General features: G+C 37.7%; 2 protein-coding genes and 1 long non-coding RNA gene across 5 annotated transcripts in view; 2 read left to right on the forward strand and 1 right to left on the reverse strand.

Moving 5' to 3' along the window:
- LOC107837613 (uncharacterized) overlaps positions 1-5,945 on the reverse strand; it is a 10,356-nt gene extending 4,411 nt beyond the window's left edge. The window contains exons 1-2 of one of the 2 annotated variants that reach the window (XR_001663651.1): positions 5,593-5,945; positions 468-657 (exon numbers count right to left, since the gene is read on the reverse strand). This is a non-coding gene — a long non-coding RNA (uncharacterized LOC107837613). Of the gene's footprint in view, positions 1-457; positions 658-5,592 lie in introns of both variants that reach the window. The other variant, XR_001663652.1, reaches the window with a different exon arrangement.
- On the forward strand, positions 5,225-10,904 carry LOC103146444 (glyceraldehyde-3-phosphate dehydrogenase-like). The gene is made up of 12 exons (XM_007564376.2): positions 5,225-5,335; positions 5,489-5,536; positions 8,403-8,502; positions 8,620-8,729; positions 8,807-8,897; positions 9,109-9,224; positions 9,347-9,428; positions 9,681-9,832; positions 9,931-10,009; positions 10,180-10,263; positions 10,418-10,515; positions 10,701-10,904. Exons 2-12 carry the CDS (start codon positions 5,514-5,516, stop codon positions 10,768-10,770), a joined length of 1,005 nt encoding a protein of 334 aa, XP_007564438.1. The 5' UTR covers positions 5,225-5,335; positions 5,489-5,513; the 3' UTR covers positions 10,771-10,904.
- Positions 10,905-10,994: 90 nt separating this feature from the next.
- LOC103146448 (intermediate filament family orphan 1-like) lies at positions 10,995-23,426 on the forward strand. 2 transcript variants are annotated; one of them, XM_007564381.2, is made up of 10 exons: positions 10,995-11,818; positions 12,131-13,181; positions 18,376-18,436; positions 19,181-19,276; positions 19,466-19,606; positions 19,675-19,859; positions 19,932-20,049; positions 21,173-21,265; positions 21,366-21,496; positions 21,910-23,426. In XM_007564381.2, exons 2-10 carry the CDS (start codon positions 12,268-12,270, stop codon positions 22,055-22,057), a joined length of 1,887 nt encoding a protein of 628 aa, XP_007564443.1. In that variant the 5' UTR covers positions 10,995-11,818; positions 12,131-12,267; the 3' UTR covers positions 22,058-23,426. The 2 variants fall into 2 exon arrangements, with proteins under 2 accessions (XP_007564443.1, XP_016533036.1); XM_016677550.1 differs by having other exon boundaries at positions 21,176-21,265.
- The last annotated feature ends 1,682 nt before the right edge of the window (positions 23,427-25,108 follow it).

Consider the following 25,108-nt stretch of genomic DNA (forward strand, 5'->3'; position numbering starts at 1 on the left):
AAATTCATATACGTTGTCTGTGGTCTTTTTATGTAGGTTCGAGAAAAATACCTATCAGTGACTGTGCAAATCTGGTACAGACCTGTCCCTGAAATTTGTAGTTGCAATAAAGCAAAAAGTTGTTCTACCCCATATTTTGGATTTTTCACCCTAACACTGTCTAAAAATCATGCACAATTTTCTTTTCACATCACCATTAGGAGTTACTTTCTGTTGGTGAGAGGATGGAGCATTGCAAGAAACTGTTTGACTAATCTGTACTGATGATTTTTCTCTGCTTTTTTTCACCTTATTTATCTGGGAAGTCTTTTTTTTTAATGCCATTCTCTAACTTTGCAAATGTCACACTGACTGTTGCGTATACTGGGTAGGCTAACAAACTAGCTGACTGAATGAATTATGAATGTAAAATCCCTCATGGTCCTGCCCCAGCCTTCAACAGCAACATCTCATTTACCTCCTCTCACCTGGTTTCCTGCCAGTTATCCCCACATCCTCTCTGCAGAGCTGATCAGAGCCTCCTTCCTGTAACAGAGGACGAGACAAGGTCGACACGTTCTCCGCCTGCCAGGAGAGCTCTTAGATTTAGTCGCTCCAGCCAAGACAGACAGACATGGAGGCAGAGGCTGCAGCTCGATGAAGAATGATGGCCTAATCCTGCAGGGGGAAAGGTGGGTTAAAACTGAGGTCTGCAGGAGGGGGGCGGCTGTCAACCGGGACTTTATTTAATGAGATAATCACAAAACTGATCTAGCCTCTTGTTTAGCCCAGCTGGGCAGACTGTTAATTTATCTTTGCTTACATTTGTGCTCACATAAAGCATGTTTGGCCCCCAGAGCTTTTGGGAAATTACACTGAGACTTCATTACTGCTAAAGTGACACCTAAAGATGAATGTGCCACACCAAACTGTTTATTAGTAATGTTCAGACAAACCTTTGTGTGAGCGCTCATGGATTGGCGTATTTTGGGAGTCAATCTAATTTTTCTACTTGGTTGGATTAGCATTGTAATATGTAGAAATAATTTTATTCTGCTCATGTAATTCTGGTCCAAGAACTACATAAAGAAATTAAGTTTAAAGTAAAACAACCATGAGTCATGAGGACAAAATCTGACACTGTGTTTATGCAAGAGACAACATTCAGTTCAGCAAAGTTTATTTAAATAGTGCCACGTCATAACAAATGACTTTTCCAATTTACATACAAAATTATATTATCAAGTCAATCCAATGAAATAGATCAATTTGTGCTAATTCCTTGGGAGAAGAAATCAAGGTATTTACTAAACAATCTGAAAATTTAACCCACAGAAGGGGATAGAAATACATTTACCTTTTGGTTTTTGCTGCCCTCTAAAGGTCAACAGAGGACACAAAAAACTAACATATCTCTTAAATACAGGCTTTAATTAAATTTAAAATAAAAAATAGGAATAATCAGCATCACCGTTAAAAATATTGCAATAGGAAATATTAGCTTATAAAATCTGAGAGTACAAATTGCATCAAAGTATCTTTACTTTCCTCGAAAGGTTTATAAACAAATCTCAAATCATGTTGTTCTCTTTAACCTCTTTTAACTTTTTTGTTTCTTCTTTTTTATTTCAGTGATTCATAATTAACAAGGCATTGGACAAACAAAGAAAAAAAGTTCAGTGCATTCTTAATATCTGATTTATTTACATATGAACTAAAGAAAGCAAAGACAACTGCCTTCAAAAAGTTCTCAAAAACTTCCAAAGAAGAATGATTGGAGTTTTTACAACTCACTAGAGGGCATCATATGGTAATCAAAAAGAAGGCTTCTCATGTTTTAACTTCAATCTGTTGCATGAATGTTTTATTATTTTGTAAAAAAATAAAAAATAAAAAAAATAATGGACAGAGGAATTGAACTAAGCCCAGAACATGATATATTTTCATTTTTGCTTTAATTACAAAGAGGCAACGCTGTGAAATGATGCAGTCTGACTTGTGTTCATAAAGACATCAGAAGTAATTTTAAATCCATCCATTTGGTTATGTTACCAACTGTGTTAAAGTGTCGTTTTGAAGCAGATGTTCTCCATTTCCATCTCATAAGGTATGTATGTAATTTAGGACAAAGGGGAAATAAGTATTGTATTTGTATTCTTTGTATCCTTAGAGTTATTTAAGTGTCAATTAAGTAGAAAGCATTATTAACAAATTGTTGTGTTTTTTAGTCATTTAATGCTATGATATTATGCCAGAAAACCTACCATTTTGAAATAAATTATATTTTATAACTGTGTAAAACACAATTAAGCCTCTAACTGTTGTTGTGTTAAAGATGTGCAGGAAAAGGGCCTAACACTGCTGAGTTCTGGTCCTGGTGGCTCAGCAGGTTCCAGCCGCCTTTCCGTCATCTAAGTTTAAATCTGCTACTTGACCTTTGCAGCATGTCTCTCTCTTACTGTCTCCCACCCCCACTGTCAAATTCATTCTTTCATAAACAAAAATACAACAAATGCCATAAATGTCATCAGTTTACAGTCATTGAGAAAAGGTCACCCGCAAAGACAGTTGGAGCCTGCTGCGGCGACTCGGATTTGATCACCTCATCATAAAAACGAAATGGGAAGCTATATTCTTTTCGTGTTGATAATCACAAATTATGTTCATGATGCTCATTTTGTTTCTAGATTAAGATTTATTCTCCGAGGTGAAAGTGAAAATTATATTCTGACTGCAAAAAAAACAAAACTGAATCTGTTGCAAATATAATTTTCTTCTGCAAACAAACAGGGAAAGAAAGCAATAAACTACAAGAAAATTCAGACTTCTTTATTAAATCACTCCTAAATAAAATCTTATGCAGCCAGTTAGTAAAGAGTCCACCTGTGAAATTTAGTGTCAGCTTCCTGTTTTTTAAAGATGGATCAACACTATTTAAAAGATGAAGAGAGAGTTTATCTCCATGGTTTATCTCCAAGGATTTGTATTACATTAGTGAATGCTGTACGTAAAAGTTTTACCATAAGTATCCATATTTATATTCCAGTTTAAACACCTCTACAGCTGGAATGTATGAGGAAAGTGAAGTTAGACATAATTCGCTTAAATAAGAGTTGTCCTTTTTTGTCCACACAGCACAGCAGCCTATTCCGCTCCGCAGCTGCATGCACACAGACTTGGCAGATGTTTAAGCCAGATGTCCTTTCTGATGCATCCCTCATGATTATCTTTCAGTTTCCTGGGGAAACTCACAATTATCCGTTGGAAGGAACAGCGTTCAAACCAGGAAGCTCTGGAACTAGAGCCAGCTGCTCTATATCACCTCAGCCACTGCTGCTCCCACTCCAACTAGAGAAATTAATCATTTTAAATCTGCTATAAAATTATTGGAGAATACAAAAAAAATGGAAAAAAAGATTTTAAGATATAGCAAAGAATGTGCCTTTGCTCTTTCAAAGTCTTTAAACATTTCATACAAGAATAGAATTATCCTTTATTGGCCCTTGGAAGGGAAATCTGGGTGTATCAGCAGCAAAGTGACTGGCAAAAGGAAGCAGACCGATACACATAAAAATAAGCAATAATAATAAAAGAAAAATGTGGACTGCTTTATGTCAAATATACAGTTGTGAAAAATAGATTATAAGAAATGTGAAAAGAAATATGTAAGTGAATAAAAATATCTACAAACTTTACAAACTGTTATTTTTATCTATTTGTATGAGGTCGCTTACAAGAATATGAAAACATTTGCAAGTGTCAGGAATGAAAACAGTTCCTTGCTGTTATTTGCATAGGATTTCATTAGACAATCTTACAAACGAGTTACAGTACAGCCTGTGAAACTTACTGCAACAAAGCATGTGTTGCAGTAATATATTACAATATATTACAAAATATCGTTAAAACCAATAGATTCATCTTTAGCCCAGTGTAAAGCAAAGGTGAAAGCAGAGGGGAGATAAAGATGAAGAGCAGCCTCATGTCTGAGTTCTCCTGATCAAGCTGTGAGACCATGGCTGAATTTTATAACCATGTTTATACAGTCTTAGCTGGAGAAAGACAAATATCAGACTGGATGGAGCGAGACTTGAATTATTAACCAGCTGTCTCACCTCTGGGGTTGTCATGGTAACCAGGTTCCCCTTTTGTTGAAAAAAAGCATGGCTGAGGTAGATCATGGGAGACATCAAGATAAGACACAGACCTCTGACCAAAGACAAAAACCTTATCAATCTGGAGTTTAGGTAACCTCCGACGTGCACACACTTACACCATAACATGGAGTAACAGAGCACACATGTACGCTTTTGTTGAGGCTTTCTAAGTTATCAAAACAAAATGTGATGGCATCTCCCCGTGTTTAGTTCTGGTCATGGATACACTGAATGAACAAACACTGAATGAACAGATCTTATATAGTTCAAATCTCACCTGCCCAGTAACTCTGAAAGGTATTCAGGCCCAGGAGGACCACTCAGTGCCTTTCAGACTATTACACAGAAAATGTATAGTTTTAAACACAGCCAGTACACCGCAGTGGAAGAATATAGTTAACTGATCAGATGTTTGTAAGTACTGTGGCAAAAGCATCTTGGATAAGCTTGCAGCTGCCCAGATATTTTTTTTTTACATTCTGACCTGTATAGACATCATTACAATTAACTAACCTAACTAGCTAGCTAATTAACTAGCTAGTTAGCAAGATAGTTAATTAACTAACTAACTACCAAGATAGTTAGTTAACTAACTCACTGTACAAATAAATAAATGAATAAATACCATTTTTTTCCAACTGTGAGCTCCTGTAGCTGAAACTGAGCTATCTACTACAGTTTTAACTAAAGTCCGATTTTTTTAGTCCATAGCAGAAAAATGAAGGTAATGAAAAGCAGGTAACCTGTTAAATATCCCATAAAAGTTTCAGAATTTTTATTAAGTGCTTTTTCCCAAAAAAAACTTTAGCAGTAATTTGATTATTAAAAAAATTGATAGAACTTCAGCATTTTGAAGTTGTCACCTGGTGAAAATATTAATTACATGGGCCATTATATGCATTCGTTTATATTCTGCTTTAAAAAGTAACTTTAGTCCAAACTGACACCATTGTCTTTTATATCACCGTATGCAGAACACGTTCTTAAATTTTAAGGTTTGGAAATATGCTGAGGGCAAACTCTAGTTCAGTTAGATGGCAACGTCATCGTTCGGGGGCGTGGTCATTACAGCTGGTATAAATTCCGGTGACCCTCCCATCGTGGGGTCATTTACTAACGGTTCAGGTATCTGTACTCTTGTTTTCCATATCAAGCATTTTACCGCTGTTTGCATAGAGGCTTTTTCGACGTTGTTCCAGGTGAGTCAAGTTGTTCCCTGTGAGATTCTCTAGAAGCAACTGTGAAGCACGCGGGAAAGTGAAAATCCATCTGTGTCTTAATGTTGTTTACCGCGAACTTTACTGATCACGTGCTGAGTTATTAATTACATGTTAAACTTTTCACCCGTTTAGAAGCAGCCATTCCACACCAGAAAAAATGGTGAAGATTGGAATCAACGGGTGAGCTCATTTGGCTTTGCTCTCTTTGTAGAAAAGATTTAATTTTTGCACCTTACAGATTTTCGCTGTCATGGTCATGAATACGGCCAAAATAAGATTTTGAAGAAGTTATTCAAGTTATACGGACTTTTGTGCAGAAACCTTCTAGTCTGGACGATTGGTATAAAAATACGATGATGATACAAGCATGAAACTTCTCATAAATGTTCTCCATCAGATTTCCATCAATCCCAAAGGTGGAGCCGTTTGAAAATGTAACGGCCTTAGCAACAGTTCCTAAGTAACCCTTTTAGCATAGTAACCGACCGTTGAAAATGTATTCAGTAACTATCTGTAGAAAAATGAAATTTGTTACAAGAAATACAGAGGGACGTCAGTCGATGTCACGCTGCGTCAGTACCCATTGTGCTAACCGCATGTCGTCATTTTTATTGTTTTAAATCTTCAGAAAAAACAGCGTTGGTTTTGAAATCATAAATTGTATAGAAAACAAAAATTGGACAATGATTTTCAGGTCCTGCATACACATGGTGGTGGTTGTACTTTGAATGTTGGTTATTTTGTAGTATAGATGTTGGTGGTGTTGAGTTGAACTGATGGAAATGGGAAATCCAGAAAGCAAAGTAGGGCAAGAAATCGACTGGACCAAATGCATTCTGTGTAAATTATTAATCACTGATTAATCAAACACCAGTTGGATATAAAACCTCGGCTGAAGTCTTGAAGCAGTTTCATGACCTTGATGAAAATAAACGTCTCATGCTTAGACTATGTAGATGGCACTGAAGTCACCTTTCTCAAACACAATGAAAAATGGCATAAGTACAACAAAACTCAACTGTGCCACAGTAAAAAAGAGGAAAATGATGAAGTTCTAAATGAATTTTCACACACAGTTGTGTAGATTATATTCTAAATCAATTCAAAAATACTTTATTGATCCCACAGGGATAAATAGTGTTATTGTAAGATGAGTTACAATAATGAGTTATTGTTGTAACGCGTATTAATTCAAATTTATCAATGTTATATACACAGAAGATGGCAGTATATCTGGACTTGTGTATGCTTCAGTTGTTCCAAGTTTGAAACTTTTTTTTTTTGCTTTCTGGTTCTTTATTGCTAACTAGCTTATATTAATCTGTATTAATACTTTAAACCAGTGTCCACGGTAATAGAAATCTCTTCTACTACAAAATTGGTGTAAATATTTAATCACTGTAATTGTTTCCTAGCATTTTATGTAATAATTATAATTTTCTTTGGTTCTACCCCTAAAATATTAGGTACCCTCACCACTGGATAAGATTTGTGCAAAGTTTCATTCTTACATCACCTTTCAAACTATTCTAGACATACTTTACACCAATTGCCAAATGGTATATAAAAATGAAGAATAGTTTACCTTAAAATAGATTGAGCTCGACTGATTATGGAAAGCTTTTGACTGTCCCTCGCCAGCCTGTAGGTTTTCCCTTCAGAATCCCAAAGGTGTACAGTAGATTCAAGGTACACATTTTCTACAGGATGTTTTTTTTAAATTATTTTTATGGTGACATGTGTAAATATGAATTGGCATTACAGCAGCAGCAATTGCCAAAACGTAATATTTTGAGTTGGACCCTTTATCTTCTGGTTGTAGTAGGTTAGTCTATTCTCTTGCTATTTATAGTTCGCTGGCGTTGTGACTCCACGCTCGGTGTCCCTCCAGTCACATCCTCCAGGCCCCTCCACTGACTCCATCACCGTTTCCCCTCAGCTGTCACATTCCTTTGATTTTCCCCACTTGTCTAAATTTAACTCAAACATCTCTGAGGTCCAGAGATCATCCTTGCTGCAGAATATGGATGCTTCCAAGACTTGGAGATTGTTGAAACGGGTTCAGTCTTTTGTGAAGCAGCAGCAGCAGCTGCTGCTCAGAGATTTAGCTTGTTGATGCTGGAAGGGTGCCAAAGCCCAGCTTCAGACACAAAGGATGGGCAATGGTCCAGTTTGGCCTTCTGACTCCCTACTTGCTTCCCAGACTGCTAAAGAACAGCTTCTGATTCAGATCATATGGATAACATTCAGCAGAAAGCTGTGTAAAATTCTTGCTCCCTTCCATTTGTTTTTAAATCTCCAAAATCAAATTAAAAGCCTGCTTTTCTTAAGGATGTTCCCATCTGTAGCTGGAGAAATCTGAAATCCTGGTTATCAGTGTTGCAAATACAAATTTTAAAATTGATTGAGAGATCAGCAGGTGACTAGAATTAGATTTGTCTGCTCGACCATTTTTTTTTCTCTATTCTCTAAATTTTATGATTTTTCAGGAAAATCCATACTTGAAATTTTACTGAACCATTTTCTTCTCCTGACATGGTATCCAGTTGCATCTCTTGTTTCCTGACAGTTTGAAGTAGGTGATGCAATCCTATCTCTGCTCCCTCCTCACTCCGGTTCAAGGCTCAGTCTTATGATTCCCATATTAGGAGTAAATTCCCTTTTGATTTTCTGTGTGAACATCTTTATCTTCAAAGTGGGCTGACCATGTATGGTCTGTCTGCTGTTTTTTTAGTTTTCAGTCATTGCCACCTGCTGGTCAAGAGGAACACCTGAAAACTGTAGCTAACTTGCTAAAGTTGCTCTATAGTCTGTGTTTGGAATTTGAACCTAAACTTTATCCTTTCTGTTGGAAGTATAATTGGTCAATGTGGAGGCTCTGACTGATTCTTTGCAGCCCAATCAAATTTTAAGACCTAATTCTAAATTTCTATTTTCTCAAAACCACTTGGTGTTGCAGATATTCCTTTGGCATTTACAGAGGCAATTTTCTTTTTTACAGTCTATATCCTGTCTATTATATTTCTTGCCTTTTAATGTATTTCAGATTTGGACGAATCGGTCGTCTGGTGACCCGGGCTGCAGCCATTGGTGGGAAGGTTGAGGTTGTAGCCATCAATGACCCTTTTATTGACCTCGACTACATGGTGCGCAACTTTTAAAAATAAATAAATGAATGTCACACAATTTTCTGCTACAAGCATGGTATTTAAGAATGTCCAAATAATCTATGTGCAGTCTTAAACTTGTAAGTTGTCTTGCAGGTCTACATGTTCAAGTACGACTCCACTCATGGTGTCTGGAAGCATGGAGAGGTGAAGGCAGATGGCGGCAAGCTGATTATTGGCAAGATGCAGATCTCGGTCTTCCATGAGTATGTAGTATTTAACAGACTTCGTATGCTTCCTGATGGGTAGACATTATGCATAACCGTGGTGTAAAAATGTACAGGAAGGACCCTGCCAACATCAAATGGGGTAGTGCTGCCGTAGACTATGTTGTGGAGTCAACCGGTGTTTTCACCACCATTGACAAAGCTTCTGTAAGTTCCTCAAAGGCACTTTGCTGATAACAAAGTATAAATGTTGATGAGGCAACATGATTTGAAAACATCTGAATTGTATAATTAAAAAAAATTGTGGAGTGGTATAAAATTTTTCTGAAGGGGATGCAAGATTATGTAGTTGTCTTAATTTAGGGTAGTAATATTAATTTAAGTTGCATCAAGCCACCTGGGTTTTTTTATTTTCCAGATTCACTTGAAAGGCGGAGCAAAGAGGGTGGTGATCTCTGCTCCAAGCGCTGATGCTCCCATGTTCGTCATGGGCGTCAACCAGGACAAGTACGACAAGTCCATGAAGGTCGTCAGGTGAGTCTCAACAGGATCCGTTTTTTTATTTGATGTCACAAATCTATTTTGACGAGAAGAATCAAAACTATGCAGCTTCAGAACAACCAATAACCTTTTTTTTTTTTTATTTACTTTTTAAGCAACGCTTCCTGCACAACCAACTGCCTGGCTCCCCTTGCCAAGGTCATCAATGACAACTATGGAATCATTGAGGGTCTCATGGTAAAAGGAAATATTTAGCAATATCTAAACCTTCTGTTGTACTCCCTCCTACGAGGGCAGTCTGTTGAAGATCATTTAAAAAGGCTCCCTTTGGGATGCAGTATTTAAAATAGCTAGTTGTTTGAAATTGGAATGAAATAAAGTCAGTATTGGCAGGTTTACGCCCTAATCTGTATCTCTACACTAAAATCTGAGCCTGGTTTAAATGCTTTAGCAAAATGTGTCTCTGGCTCCATCTGTCGTCTCATCCAGAGCACAGTCCATGCTACCACCGCCACACAGAAGACTGTTGATGGGCCTTCAGGTAAAATGTGGAGAGATGGGCGAGGTGCCGCACAGAACATCATCCCCGCCTCGACTGGAGCTGCCAAAGCAGTCGGCAAAGTGATCCCTGAGCTGAACGGGTACGGAATTCCTTTTAGCCAATTTCTTTTTAGTAAATGTAAAATGGATTTATAATAAAGCTGCTTTGAGGGTCACTCATGTCGTAAATCTATAACAGAAAGCTCACTGGTATGGCTTTCCGTGTCCCCACCCCCAACGTATCTGTTGTTGACCTGACGGTTCGTCTGGAGAAGCCGGTAAGTATTAGATAATCTGAACAGTTTGTCTCCAAGAGATGGTCTTAGTTTAGAACAGAATTGAATTCTATGTTTTTCTTTTCATTTTTTTAAACTTGAATTTTGCACCATCTTTGGAGATTTGGGTTGAAAGTTTGCAATCCAACCCATTTATTTGTCCCATCATTCAGGCAAAGTATGATGACATCAAAAAGGTTGTTAAGGCTGCAGCAGATGGACCGTTAAAGGGAATTCTGGGATACACAGAAGACCAGGTACGATAAATAAATACTGTTGCATCTGTGGGGACATTTATCGGCTCAGGAGCCAGCAGATGGCAGCACATTACTAAACATTAGTCAGTTATTCATCTCTAGCTCCTAACCTGCAGGGGTCATGCCTCCTAACTGTACATGACTCTCGGGTCAGGTTGTGTCTACAGACTTCAACGGTGACTCTCGCTCCTCAATCTTTGATGCTGGCGCTGGCATCGCATTGAACGATCACTTTGTAAAACTGGTTTCATGGTGAGTTTTTGTGGTATCTCATAATCCATCATGCCATTCTGAGAATGACTAAAAACATCTGTAATTATTACCATAAAAGTGTAAGTTTTTACAGAGCAATCGATAAGCATCTGTTTTGGGAAACTGAACTCTGGGTGTACTTTGTGGCTAAATCGTTTGTGATTTTCAATCCTGCTTATTTGCAGGTATGACAATGAGTTTGGCTACAGCAACCGTGTGTGTGACCTGGTCCAGCACATGTTCTCCAAGGAGTAAAGCTGATGCCTGTTCCCTATGGAAACTGTTTGGGACCTTTGCCCTTGGTTCAACCTACCTTTCTGATCAACACTGTACTGTAATCACTTGTTTGGTATTTTTTTCACCTGACTTAATAAAGTCCTTACAATGAGATGTCTGCACAACTCTCTACTGCTTTGTAAAAGGTGGAGTTCACTCCCCCCCCCCCGAGCATTTTTTGAATAAGATTAGAAAAAGGACCGAAAAAAAAAAAATCAAATTTATCATGCAATTTTATATGTTCCTTTCTTTGTGCTTAAGTTTATTTCAATATGCATAGTGAAATGTTTGAAATATCCAAATTGACTCCCTGACCATCTCTGGCTTCATCTAAATCTACTTATTTATTGGTGTAGCCAACATTACTGCATACTTGAACAAAACTTTAAACGTGTAACTTTTGTTACAATTAAAAGATTTGGAACCATCTAGTCTACAAACCTATTGTAGTGAATTTTACATTGAAATTTCAGTTTAAAAGAATATTAAATTTCTGCAAAATGTTGATTATATGTGTGATCTCTTGAAATGCTTTTTCCCCCCCCCAATAACTTTTTCACAAAATCTCTGCTTTTAAACAGAAGTGTGTAGATTCCTGCGTTCCACTGAATGTGTTCCTTCGTTTTAAGTGCAATGAATCTGCTTCCTCTTTGGTATTTTAAGAAACATTATATACGGAATATTTGCGTGGTTGAGCTTAAGAGACATTAAAAGTCAGAATGGGAAAATGCATCTTTGCTTGGTTAAGCTTGTTGTAAATGTCAACCGGAGTCGCATCAAGTTTTACCAGTAAAATATATTTTTTTAAATGTCAGTAGTTCATAAAAGCAAAACACACACAAGTAACTTCAATATGTGATTTACGGTAGCTTCAGCTGCTCGGTGACCTTCTTTTACAGTTATTACGGTAAAGCACCGCCGCAGTCATGCACTGATGTTTATTCCTGACTGGGCTTCGCTGCACAGCGGCTCTGCACTGATTTCACCTCCTTAACTGGAGCCTGAAATAGCCGTCCTCTCCTTCCAGGTATGTAAGGATGAATCTTTATTAGGGATCGGAAAATCCTTTGTTTGGCTTTATTGAAAGGCGTAAATATTCACTTTGCTTGTGCGCATCGCTGCTGCGTTTGTCCCTCTAGTGCTGCGTAAAAGTAAACTGAATTTGACTGCAGGATGCAGATGGACGCCTGGTATTGGAAGCGCCTGCATATATCTTCTAAAAAAAAAAAAAAAAATGCGCCTTAAGATTTGTGTGTTTACTGGTATTCTGTTATGACGTTTTGTCTGCCGAATGAGGTCACGTCATCCTTCTAATATGCATAACTGATTCACTTCACAGCTGCACTTCCTGAATGAAATCTTGCCAAGTCAGGAAAGAAAATAGTGAATAAAGGGGCCTCCAGGTTCTGATTCTGGTTCGGATCAAGGGTTTTTAATCAATTACCTGGCTTGTTGAATCCACAGAAGTCTGGGTTCATGCCGGATTTTGAGCATTTCAGATTTTCCTACTCGAGAATGAATCCTGTCCTGGGGGAGAGCGGCTTCCTGGCTCCGCAGCAGCATCACTACATGATGGGCCAGGCGGATGCAGCCATCCCGGAGCCAGGCTACATCCTGGGGGACAGCGGTGGATTCGGGCCGGATGGCTTGTCAGGGTTGGACCTGGGTGTCCTGCCGCCGTCGTCGGGTCTGGCCTACTACCACCGGGCGCCCCCTGCGGCCACGGCCCTGCGCAACGACCTGGGCTCCAATATCAGCGTGCTAAAGACTCTGAACCTGCGATTCCGCTGTTTTTTGGCCAAAGTGCACGAACTGGAGCGCAGGAATAAAGTGTTGGAGAAGCAGCTGCAGCAGGCCGTGGAGAACAGCAGCGGCGGAGAGGGGCTTCATAAGCCCTTGACCAAAGACACGGGGGTCCAGACTGGATTTATCGGACCAATTCCGTCCAGACCGAACTACATCCCGCTCCATAATGTCAGTAATTCGGCCTACCTGCCAGGCGGCCTCCTCTCTCCCACCCTGAACCCCCCTCCGCTCCTTTCAAACCACCTGAACACAGATTCAAACTTCAACCTCACCTCACTGGGTTTCCCCCTCGGTGCCGCTCCGAGTCCGAACGACGCGACCAAAACCTTGAGCAACATCAACGAAAAGCACGCCGCCAGCAACAGCCTGCCTCCACCGCCGCGCTTCCTCCCCGGAACCATCTGGTCCTTCAACCACACCCGCCGCTTCGGCATCGGCAGGGAGTCGTGCGTCACGGGGCCCGGGGTCTCCTGGACGCACCCTGACGGCATCGGGGTCCAGATCGACACCATCACACCTGAGATCAGAGCTCTGTACAACGTGCTGGCCAAGGTGAAGAGGGAACGGGACGAGTACAAGAGGAGGTAGGGACTAAACCTTGTTGTTGAAATGGAGTGAATTAATTTATGTCTAAAGTAATGTTGTTTAAACTAAGTTCTTTGAATAAAGGGTGTAGCACACTATAAAAGTAATTTAGTAAGGTATTAAAATCTACCCGTTATGAATCAAAACTTAAAGTTTTAGTTTAAAAATGTAATTTCGGTGGGCTTTTTGCAACGCTTTAAGTACATTTTACATTTACTTTTCAAATAGATATTTGCTCAGATTCATTCATGTGTGGCACATATGATCTGTTTAAACACAGCTTATTAAAAGTTGAGGTTTATCATAAATCTTGTGGTTGAGAAAGTTTAGTGTCAAGTTTGTATTCAGCTTTTACAGCACCAATTAATGCTAAAATCAAAGATTTTAGGAAACTGAGCTTCTTAACCCTGAGGACATCATTTCCACTTATGGGACAGTTTAGCTGTGGTGGGCAGGGAAAAGGTTAATCTTGGATTGAAAAGTTTTATGGGTCCTTTCAAAATTTGTGGGCAAAAAAAATCTTCTGTCATCTCTAATTTTATAATTTTCTGTCATCTGATGTAAATCGTAAAGGAAAACACTGTAATAACATCAACTTGATTTTTCCAGCCAAAGCCTCAAAGATATGCTTTAATTTAGATTATTTTTATTTATTTATTTTTTTTTTTGTGCTCCATGCTTGGTGCCTCATTAATATTTTATGTCATAATCCTACAACAATTATTGATTTGTTTCTTTGTAACAGGATAAATTGGCAAAAATGATCTTAATATATAATTGGACTTTCACTTTTTTGCAGGACATAAATATGTGTATTAAAGCTATTAAAATTCAAAACATAAATGATGAAAAATTCTTATGTGAATAATAAATTACTGCAATTTTGATAGTTTAATTAAATTAAAGTTAAGTTTGCTTTTCCAGTGTAGATTTGCCCTAAATAAATGACGTATAAATAATAATGTACGGACAGCTAAACTGGTGAAACTATTTACAAACCACAATTATTGCTCCAAAATGGGAACTTTCTCAGCTACAGGTCTTTTGACTGTTAACTTTTACTAAATTGACCCGTTCATAATTCAGCCAGTGTTCTCTTCACACTGCAACAAGACCACAAGTTGACTGAACTAACATGCAACTAAACTTTTATTGGATTCATTAATGAAAGGAAATTTCTAATTTTAGTCATAAATGTTTATCATTACATAGATAATGTAATGTTAAACTATAGGGTATTTTATACCCTATATTTGAGGGTATGAATATATATGTATATAGATATATATATACATATATATATATTGCATGTCATATTTTGTTCATTTGTATAAAAGTTGAAAGTGAAAGCAACATTCTTAGTGTAAATGATTTTATAAGGCATTCTGGGGAAGGTTTCCCTGGAAATCTTAATTCTTTTGATTTCAAACTTTGTGTTGTCATTGATGTTTAACTTCCAGAGAGGGATATATTGCAGTAGCTAATATTTAGCTACAAAGACAGATTTGACTGAGTAAAGCAAAGCAACTCCTAGCCCAAGTGTGTATCTTCACAAAAGCTTTTATCCATTGACATGTCAGCAGATGTGATGAAGTATTTGTCCCATATCATGGTAGTTCCCTTTGTAATTCAAGTCTAAGAAGCTTTCTGGCTGTCAGAGGTCAGTGAACTGGGATTGTTACAGATCCTGTTGGTTAGAGAAATAATGTTACAATAAGTACATTAAAGTTAGTAACAACTTGGAGAATGCAAGGCAGGTGTACTTGCATAGCATTTATACACAAGACAACCCAACGTATTTTTACAAGACATCAAATGAAGAGGGGCCGGGGGAGAAAACGACAAAGCATGAACATACAAGTACATATTGGAAGAATATGTTAAAATACAGATACTACGAACAGCTTATTAGTCGTATTCTTTGATTCAAAATCTGTTAAACAAAAATGTTTGCAGTCCTGGTTTGAAGGAGTCAACTGTTTTTTCACACTTCAGGTTTTTAGGGAGTTGGTTCCATAAAACTAAATGCTGCCTCACTTTTAGTTCTGGCTGTGGGAACACTGAGTGAGCAGGTCTCTAATGACCTGAGGGGTCGACATGATTCATACTTGCTAACCAACTCTTTATTTTAGGCAGAGTTTTTCTACTGTTTGGAGATATATTTGTCTCATAATAAGGGACAAATACTTTAAGCTTCAGTTTAAACATATTTTTATTTCCTTATTTAATTTCTCACTTGATTTTCTTCTTCTGCAATAATAAAAGATCAGGTAAAACAACCAAATAGTTTATTATAAGATGATTAGATGATGTCCTTCATTTCCTCCATTTCTGTCCTCCTCTTCTTCCTCTCTGCTGACTTCTGTTTTGCTACCTGCAATGCAGCAGCAGCAGACTGTCCACCACCAGTGATGTAACCAGTCTTCCATCTCCCTCTCTTTTCTCCATGTCTTTTCTGTGTTTTCCTTTCTGCCTCCTTCCTCTGTGTTCATCTGTCAACATTTCTCCATCCCCAGCTTTGCTGTGCTCTTCATCTCTTCCCAGAGTAGCTCTGTGGATCTTTCTTTCCATCTTTCACATTACTTCCTGCTGTCCTTGTCGGCTCCTCCTTCGTTTAATACATGGGTAAAAACAGTGAAGGGTGCTGTTGTTGTTACTGTTTTCTACTGCTTTAAGTGCCGTTTGTACTAATGGAGACAGCGATGATGTCAGCGTTGCCTTCAGTAATTGATGCCCTAAGGGGTTACGGAAACTCGTACACCATTTTGCTGAAGTAGAAAACCAAGCAATGAAAGCAGAGAGGATTTCTGTTTATTTATAACTCTAGTGATTTTTAGATCAGTGGTCTTGGCGCCACTGAGTCTGTTCTTTGCCAGCAATCATTCTGTGATGTTTTGGTCTGTAGCTAATTTTTTGACATCAGAACCAAAAGCTTTATAAATGTGATTTGACATTATTCCAAACTGAATTGTCATTATAATTTTGAAAGGTATGTTATAGGTTGTAGTGAGTTAACTGATGCCATCCTTTATTTAAAATGCATATGAATAACTCATAAGAAGTTGATTAAAAAATTTGAGAATTCCTACAAAATGTTATTCTTCAACCTTTTTTGATTGACAGGGAATAAATGTGCATAAAAAAATTCAAGGAAAACCAGACCATGAAAAAGTGCAGCATTAAGCCTACAAAACTGTAGCTTCACATCCTTATCGTCTGTGCAAACTCAGTGCCAGGGTTGTTGTCCCTACAAAAAACCTTCAAAAACGTTAAGCTAAATATTTGCTTTAACTCTTTATAGGAAACCAAAGAAATAAACTTGCCTCATCTTTGTCAGACTTACAGCAATAATTGATTTAGTTATTCTATGATAATCCACTTACAACATATTTAATTACTTTTTAAAAACAACTCTGTGTATCCATATAACACCAGTGCTCAAAAATTACATTAAGGCATTACACACAGTAAAGCAAACAACCCAAATCCAGTTGCATACTGTAAAGTTCAACTAAGTGTGATTCAGTCAGTTCAGTTAACGGTTTATTTCAGTTCTAATACTAATGCGCAGCAAAACTGATTTACAAAGGAAATTAAGAATTTGATTTGGTTCATTTTATTACACGTTGTACAGCTGAAATCGGTCCAGATTTACCAGACCAGTATATTTCAGTTAAACCCATTTTAATTCAGTCCAGGTCAGTGCAATGGAATGAAGCAGATTGCTAATCTCTTTAGTAAAATGCAGCAGATCTCGGATTTCATTCTTAAAACTTCTCAGCTCCTCTGCAGCTGTGGACGTCGGAGCCAGGTCAGACACTAGGCAGCAGTTTGACGTCATCACAAATTATCCCACTGCTCTGGAATAAAATGTGAGTCTGTAGGGTCATCAATCAGCAACGTCCCCGCAGAGCAACGTGTCGAGACTTTAAAGCATAAGCCACAAGGACATCGGTGCTCCTCCTCTACCTCCTCTGCCTGCTGCTTTCCAGCAACCATATCTGTGTGTCTCTTCATTTCAGTGAACTGAAACATATGAGCTCTGAGTCGCTAAGATCCAAAACTGGTGAGATGGACAAAGTGACATTCTCTTTTATTGTTGGACATCAATTAAAAAATCCATTTTACACAAGAAAAATATAATTAGTCTAATGTAGTTTTTATTTTATTAGCTGTTTTTGCGTTTTTATAAAGGCAGCTGATTCTGATGAAATCGGGCCAAAACAGGACCACATGTATTTATTTTCCCCTATTTACATATAATTTATAGCATCCAAACTCTCAAACTGTTTTATTGTCAAAAGTTTTATTGATCAATTCTTCAATTATTTTCCATTTTATATAGACAAAGTGAGATCAAGAGCACATTTGTAGCATTTTAGGCACAATGTACCTAATGCAAATGGAAATTAAGTTCACCTTAAATTTAAATGTCAAGATGTGCAACGTTTATGACTAATGGTTATAAAAGAGATTCCAGTAAGACATAGAAAAATGTCTGTTTTATTGCAGTGGCATGACCTTAGACTAAATGCTGTGAAATGTAGAAATGGCATCAGATCAGATGGATTTTATTTTATTTTATTTTTTTATGTGGCTTACAGAATGATTCTAAATCTTTATTTGGTCAACAGGAAGTATTATTTGCACACAGACATTTTAAATGATCAGTCCATATAAATGTCCAAATGTAACCCTGTTAATGTGGCACCATAATGTCTATCCTGTGATATTTCTGTTTTCCTGCAGAGGGAAAATCCAGCAGAAATCATGTGAGCATGTGGTCCCACAGTAACTTCTGCCTGTTTCTGTTTATTTCTGTCTTCTCTCCATGGAGACTGAGCGCTGGAGCATCCACACTGAATACTTCCTGCTCATGCAACATTTGCTGAATAGGAATAGATTTTGTCTCAAAGCTTTGGAGGAAAATTCTTCAGCTGTCTCAGCTGAAAATTAGATTGAATTCAGGAAGCATTCTGTAGCTTAAACCATTTAACAAAACGCTGAATATTCCAATTAAAAGTACTAAGTATTCAATTTGTGTGTGTGTTTTTTTTAATTTTCATATTGCGTGGCAAATGTGTTTCTGTTGATAAATGGTTTCATGTCTTGAAAATGTGTCAAAGTTTTAATATCATACAGAGCTGGTTTCTCTATAATTTCCTGTTGAGAATTGTAACTTTGTGTTAACAGATGGGAGGAAGAGTATGCAGCCAGAATGGATCTGCAGGAGAGGGTGGCTGAGCTTGAGGAGGTATGCAATCATCACAGTTTGATTATAGTTATTATGTTCAGGTATCAGTTACGGTACCTGTAACTCAGTTGATTTGGATAGATAGTTTTTTCTTTTATGAAATGAAACACCAGACTTGCATGAAATCAGCCATTTCCATCCACACACTGATGATGGTTAGCTGCTGGACTGTAGTCACAGCTGCAGTATGATTTCAAAACCTGCTTTTTGTGTTTACTCTGGTTATCTTTGTCTGATATTAAAAATTGATGACTAATCTGAGACAAAGCGTGACAAAACATAACAAACAAAATGTGTACCTTTTCATAGCACCAGGATCCTATTATGTTTTTGTTTTCAACTCGGTATGGTTAAAAAAAAAAATCTCTTGGGAATGATGGCTTTATTCTGACAAGACCCTCTGGGGTTCCATTACACATTGAAACTGGATCAACTAAGCTTTGCATTTCTTTGGGTTCAGAAGAAAGTAAAAAGTGAGAATCCTTAGTGCAAGTTGTCTCCGCTTTTCCTTAATTGCCCCAAATAATTTGGAAAATCCTTAATTCACCACTGAACAGCCTTAATAAAACACAGAAGTGATTAGTTTGAATGTGAAGACTTTAAGAATGATGGAGGGTAATTAGCCTGCATCATTAAAGCTCTTTTGTAGTCTTACAATCTTATCGAACATTTAAAATGCTGCATGTCACATTCACCCATCCATCTACAGAACTGCTTACATTATGTTTTGTTTTTTTTTTTTAGGACCTGCAGGAGAGTGAAGTGTGCCAGGATGAGCTGGCTCTCAGGGTGAAGCAGCTCAAGGCAGAGCTTGTTCTTTTCAAAGGACTTGTTAGCAATGTAAGTCTAAAACATTTTTGATAAGAATACACGGACTGGAATAAACTACTAGACAGAATTAAAAGTGGGAAAAATAAATGGGAAGACATCAGTTTATCAAGATCTTCTTAGTAGTGCTGCAGTAGGGAAGAAAATGAATGAACTTCTAAGCTGTGTCAACAGAATTTTGTTTTGACCTGTTTTCTTAAGGACCTGTCTGATCTGGAGAGCAAAATTCAAGAAAAGGCCATGAAGGTGGACATGGACATCTGCCGGCGCATCGACATCACGGCTCGCCTGTGTGACGTCGCCCAGCAGAGGAACTGCGAAGACGTCATCCCCATCTTCCAGGTACGTCTGCAGCAACCGTTCTCCAATAAAAACCTTTACCTCTAAATCTACACGCCTCCACCCATCAGGTACCCACTCCTCCATCCGCTACTGGCCGCCGCACCAGGAAGCCCAGTGGGCAGTCACAGAAGAGCGGCGACGGAGACGAACTGAGCGTGTCGGAGAGCGAGGGGGGAGGGGCCAGAGACGAGGAGTCCAGCAGCACGTCGGCCAGTCTGATAAACGAGCAGATGCAGAAGATGCTGAATCACCTGTAGGTATCGTTTCTCTGAACATGGCAACAGTAAATCACCATGTGGCTGACATGATTGCATCTGTACTGGAGGAGGGAGTGTGAGTTTGAAGATGACTGCGACAGTCTGGCCTGGGAGGAGACGGATGAGACGCTTCTGCTGTGGGAAGATTTTTCTGGATACACACTGGGAGTTGAAACACAGGGAGAGGTACACACACACGTTACATTTCTTACTTGTATTTTAAACTTTTAGACTACAGTATTCTCAAATAAATCAGAAGTTAGAAATGTGTGAAGCTTCTGCACACCTCTGAAAATGTTCAATACAGCAAACAAATGAATACAAAACACTTGGGTGCAAATGAAAACTGATTAATATTTAAGCACACAACTGCTACCTCAAAGTTCAATTTTTATGGTCCTCTAGATCCTAGAGGGCCACACAGCAACTTTAAATCGCCGTTGTGGAGAAGCACAGTTATGGGGGCTGGATTTGGCCCGCGGACCTCAAGTTTGACACCTGCACTAAATAGGCAGGTGTCAAACCATAAAGGTTTGGGGAACTGTAGTTTACGACCGTTTTTAGGATTGAAAGTAGGCTTCACTCCTTCTAAATCAAAAAAAAAAAAAAAGTGTCATTTTATTTGGTGAAACTTGTAAATGACTAGAAAATGGTTTCTGGTCTTTACTGTCATCACTCATTCCAGATATTTTGTCCCCATGTTCAGGAATAGGATTTCCTCCTGTAGGCATTTTCACCTCGTCTCACTGAGATGTCCTGTGTCCATAAGCTATTTTCAGCACGATGTCTTCATGTAACTTAGTGCATCTTCAGTCTGGTGACGTCTGTGACATGTCTTTGTAGGTGACCAGTAATCTGTTAATTGAGATAAGCCCCCAGAAGTAGCCATTGACCTGCTTAATGAAATGCCAGAAAGGAAACTTCAAGAGATTAGTGTTCAAAGCACTCTGTCTCTATTGTTCAAACCTGCAAGCATATATAGTGTCTTTTATTATTATATTGTTATAAATTACATTACATGACATGCAGTACATCAGAACTTGTATTTGTTTGGTTTTGATTTTAGAGATGATCGTTGGTTGAGGTTCTTGATATTTTTAGAGAATTTATGGTGTGATCAATCAATGACTTTACACAGATTTTTGTAAAATACTAAAAAAAAATCTCCTAAGCTCTGCTACCTCAATGTAGCAGAGCTTAGGAGACAATAAATCAAACGATTTATTTTGTCACTGTTCTTAATCACAATGACAAAATACTTTGTGATCATTTTCTAAGGCTTCACAACACATTTGTTTGTTTTTTTCAGCAGGACGAGTCGATTGAGAAAGTGATTAAAGACACGGAGTCCATGTTCAAATCCAGAGACAAAGAATATCAGGACACAATTGACCAAATAGAGGTGAGACGTCTTGGCGATTCTACTTCTGTGGTCTATAAAGCTTCTGTTAATGTGAATAGACCCACTCTGTGATTTTTAACATGTTTGGGGTCCTTCACAGCTGGAACTGGCCACAGCTAAGAGCGACATGAACCGACACCTGCACGAGTACATGGAGATGTGCTCCATGAAGAGAGGGCTGGACGTCCAGATGGAGACCTGCAGGAGACTCATCACACAGAGCGGAGACAGGTAGACCACAGGAGATCAACCTCACTCGATGGGACATAACAAAATGGCTATTAAGATGATGTCATTTTCATTTCATTTATATTGTGTGCTGTAAAAGTCAGAATTTTCAAAGAACGTGGCTAAATTAGGAGTTCAGCAGATCAGTGTTAGAACTGCCAATCGATTTTTAAAGGGCGTCTTTGACGGATGAAATTATTTCAAATACAAACTTAAAATAAAACTGAATTCAAATTAAATGCTTGTAGAAAAAAGCATAATTAATGATTGTAAGAGGTACTGCAAACAATGTTTAAAATGTTGTCACCTCGGATCTGACGTCCGAGGCACCTGGAACGGAGCATTAGTTGTATCTACATGCTGCAGCGGTCTCCAGCATGTTGACATAAAACTTGTCCCTTTGTGTTTCATCATAGAAGATCCACCCCGCTCATCATACCAACAGCTGATGACTCTGAAAAGGAGGAGAAGAATAATCCGACTCTACCTGCTAACTCTGAGAGCAGCAATCCCTTTTGCAACATAAATGCTGGAATCCCACCGATGAACTGGAGAAAACCCTGACACTCAATCCCATTCTGCTAATTCTTCCTCTAGTGTTTTAGGACAACTGACATAAAGAAAACACATTTTCCCCACATTCTAGGATTTTTGTTGAGATTTCTAAAGTTTTAAAAGTAAAACAACATATCTGGGATTTCTAAAAACAGCCTACAAACACTGAGTTCTTTTAACCCCATAGCCAGAAAAATCAGCCAAAGGACAACAAAAGCTGACAGTTCTGTTTTCTGTCTAAAGCAAAAAGAAAATTTCTCCACCGTCTTTCAGAAGCGACTGAGTCATGTTCACCATCATAGGGAGAAAAGACATCCACTGGTCTGTAAACTGCTGCCCTCATGTGGTGACTTACTATAATTACATTAAAAAATGCTGCAAAGTGACAAATGAAGGTGAATCTGTAAGACGTTAGGGATGCGCATTATTTTGCACAATAATATGATTATTTAGTGTGGGAGCCTGTTATTTGCACAGTCTGTAAAAAAGCTTTTTAGCACCAGTATTAAACAGAAGGGTAATAAGGCACAGAAGAATGTAGTTAGCACATGTCACTTACATATGAAAAAAAAAAATTCTATTTATATTTATTTTTAGGTTAAAATAATTTATTATTGCAGATTACTGCCCAGATCTCTCTTGAGATTGAGATATGGATCTCAATAGGGTTTTGCGTGGTTAAATAAAGGAATAAAAAAAAAAAGAAATTTAAAATATCCATGTGGGATTTCTGGAAATTTCCATAAAGCAGTAAATACAGTTAAAAACACAAATTTAAATTTCTTCAGCATCAGTGAAAGATTATGGTAGCTATTAATGAAGACACAGTGAATTAAAAGCTTGAGGGTTGGTTGTATATGTACAGCCTTGATCAAAACTAAATATCTGGGTGTTTTTAAACCAAACTTTGGTCTGAGGCTGAACTGACTCTGAGCAAATTCAATTAGCTCTGATTCTGGGATTATAAAGGAATATTTAGGTTGTACTGTCCCAAACCACTCATTGCAGGTTTGACTCTTAGCACTTTTTGTTGTTGTTGTTGTTTTTGCAGGGTTGTTATACAAATGTAGCGAAATTGTGTTGGCTAAACCGATGCATCTTAAAAATCTGTAATGAAATTAAAGAAAAAAATATCACATTGCAAAAAAAAAATCACTTTTCATGTTAATAAAAAGAAAATCTTTTAAAATTGGATATAATTTGCTATTTAGTCAAACATTTCTTACAAAAAATTAGACCGTGCTCTGCAGTGACATTATTTTAAGTTTTTACTTTTTAATTTGATATATTTTTATTCAGTTGTTTAACCCCAAGTTTTTATACTTGAAAAGCAATTACCTATAGCTTGATGGTTTATAATGCTAATTTGTTATAATGAGTTAATTTAAAAAAAAAAAAAAGTCACCTTTGGAAAATGTTGTTTTTCAAAAGCATGTTTTTGTGCTGGACGTGAGGTGATGGCCTAAACTGAAAGTAGCTTTCCTCCTTATTCAGCTTCAACCAAGTTTAGGAGTGAATATACATCATCTGTTGATTTCAAATACCAGATCACATACTTTATACGTCTGACCTATAATTGCCCATTTTGTGAAAAGCTGTAATATTGCAACTGATCGGTGTGTATGATGCTGACCTATTAATGCTGCAAGCTTTGTGTCCTATGATGTAAATGTTGGTGATTTTCAATGCAGATTTACTTTTTTGTGCATTGCCAGAAACCATGTTTTGAATCATTCTGATCCCAATAGCAAATCTGGGATCAATATGATGTACAAATAGGTTATTTTAGTGCAAATAGATTTCTAGAAGCATAAGTTTTTGCTTTACTGTGCTGAAATGGTGCTCTGAATGACAGTTTGTTTTTTATAATTACATATCCATAATCCTCAGATGTTTTTTTTTTTTAATTTTTCCCCCCCCCCCCCAAGGGTCACATTTGTGTACCAAACACACCTGCAACAACTTGGTAGCTTCTGTCAGTCTGCTATTTCTTCCTTTTTTTTCCAGTCAAGAAATGTACAAAAATTCTCTTATTTCGGTTCTTTATTGTTGAAGCTAAAACAAAGTATCCGCAAGTTATAGAAAACAAATCATTAGCGAGAGAAATTAAAAAAAAAAAAGACTCTCAGGTTAAAAACTGATTACCTGAATGAGATCATGTGCTGTTTGATTCTCAACATAGAACTCAATGTGTGAGTAAATTGAGAAATGAAATGTTTGAATGATTTTTTTTTTTTCATGGGCTATGTTGTGATTTGCAGAGCTGTGTGTTTGATCAAAATAAGATGAACAGAATAAATTGCATTGGAAAGAAGTATCCTTGTCCACATGGTGGTGATGATGTGATGGTCTGCGGTTGTGGTTGCAGGACAACTTCCCATAAGTGGATGAACCATGAATTATCCTCTTTACCTTTTTTCAGCCTTTATGATCTTAAGCTCAAGCACACTTGGGTTAAGCTGCAGGAGAATTACCTGATGCATGAGAAAAGGGCTTTTATTTTTTTAGCTGCACTGATTTAGTTTCTGACCAGTCTTTCTGCTCCTGTAATGATTTAACTGTAATTGGTTCCTGTTCACAGTTTACTTGGCTGAGCAAAAGGCCGAGGGTCGAGAGCTGCAAACCAACAACTTCATTCAGATCAATAAAGAGAAACAAACACAGAAGCAGCCAGGAGAGGAATAGCTGCCATGGAGGAAACGGCTGTGCTGTGTCAACACATTGCAGATCCTGGGTTTAGTGTAAAACAATGTTGACCTCAGCCATCACCATGCAGTGCTTTTACATGACATCATACACTTCAATTTTAAGCTGACAAACAGCCTACAAACACTGAGTTCTTTTAACTCGGTGTTAAAAGAACTGAAAAAAAATATTAAAAATTGTCATTTTTAAGTCTAAATGACATAATTTAGAAAAATCAAATATATTTTTCGTCATTGGAGTGGAGTACCTCTCACTTTAATCAAAGACTGGCTCTGATTGGTTGATCATTCCCTCCTGACAGCTCTGTCTTTGGAAGTGCAGGCTCTGAAAAATAAAGTATCTTGATAAATAATA

Source organism: Poecilia formosa, unplaced genomic scaffold (assembly GCF_000485575.1).
Source record: "Poecilia formosa unplaced genomic scaffold, Poecilia_formosa-5.1.2 Scaffold158, whole genome shotgun sequence".
Taxonomy (NCBI): Eukaryota; Metazoa; Chordata; class Actinopteri; order Cyprinodontiformes; family Poeciliidae; genus Poecilia; species Poecilia formosa.

Coding starts and splice junctions, on each gene's coding strand:
- LOC103146444 (XM_007564376.2), top strand. CDS start 5,514: ATGGTGAAGATTGGAATCAACGG. Junction 5,537..8,402: donor GTGAAGATTGGAATCAACGG/GTGAGCTCATTT, acceptor AATGTATTTCAG/ATTTGGACGAATCGGTCGTC. Junction 10,264..10,417: donor TGGGATACACAGAAGACCAG/GTACGATAAATA, acceptor CTCTCGGGTCAG/GTTGTGTCTACAGACTTCAA.
- LOC103146448 (XM_007564381.2), top strand. CDS start 12,268: ATGCCGGATTTTGAGCATTTCAGATTTTCCTACTCGAGAATGAATCCT. Junction 18,437..19,180: donor GGGTGGCTGAGCTTGAGGAG/GTATGCAATCAT, acceptor TTTTTTTTTTAG/GACCTGCAGGAGAGTGAAGT. Junction 19,607..19,674: donor ACGTCATCCCCATCTTCCAG/GTACGTCTGCAG, acceptor TCCACCCATCAG/GTACCCACTCCTCCATCCGC.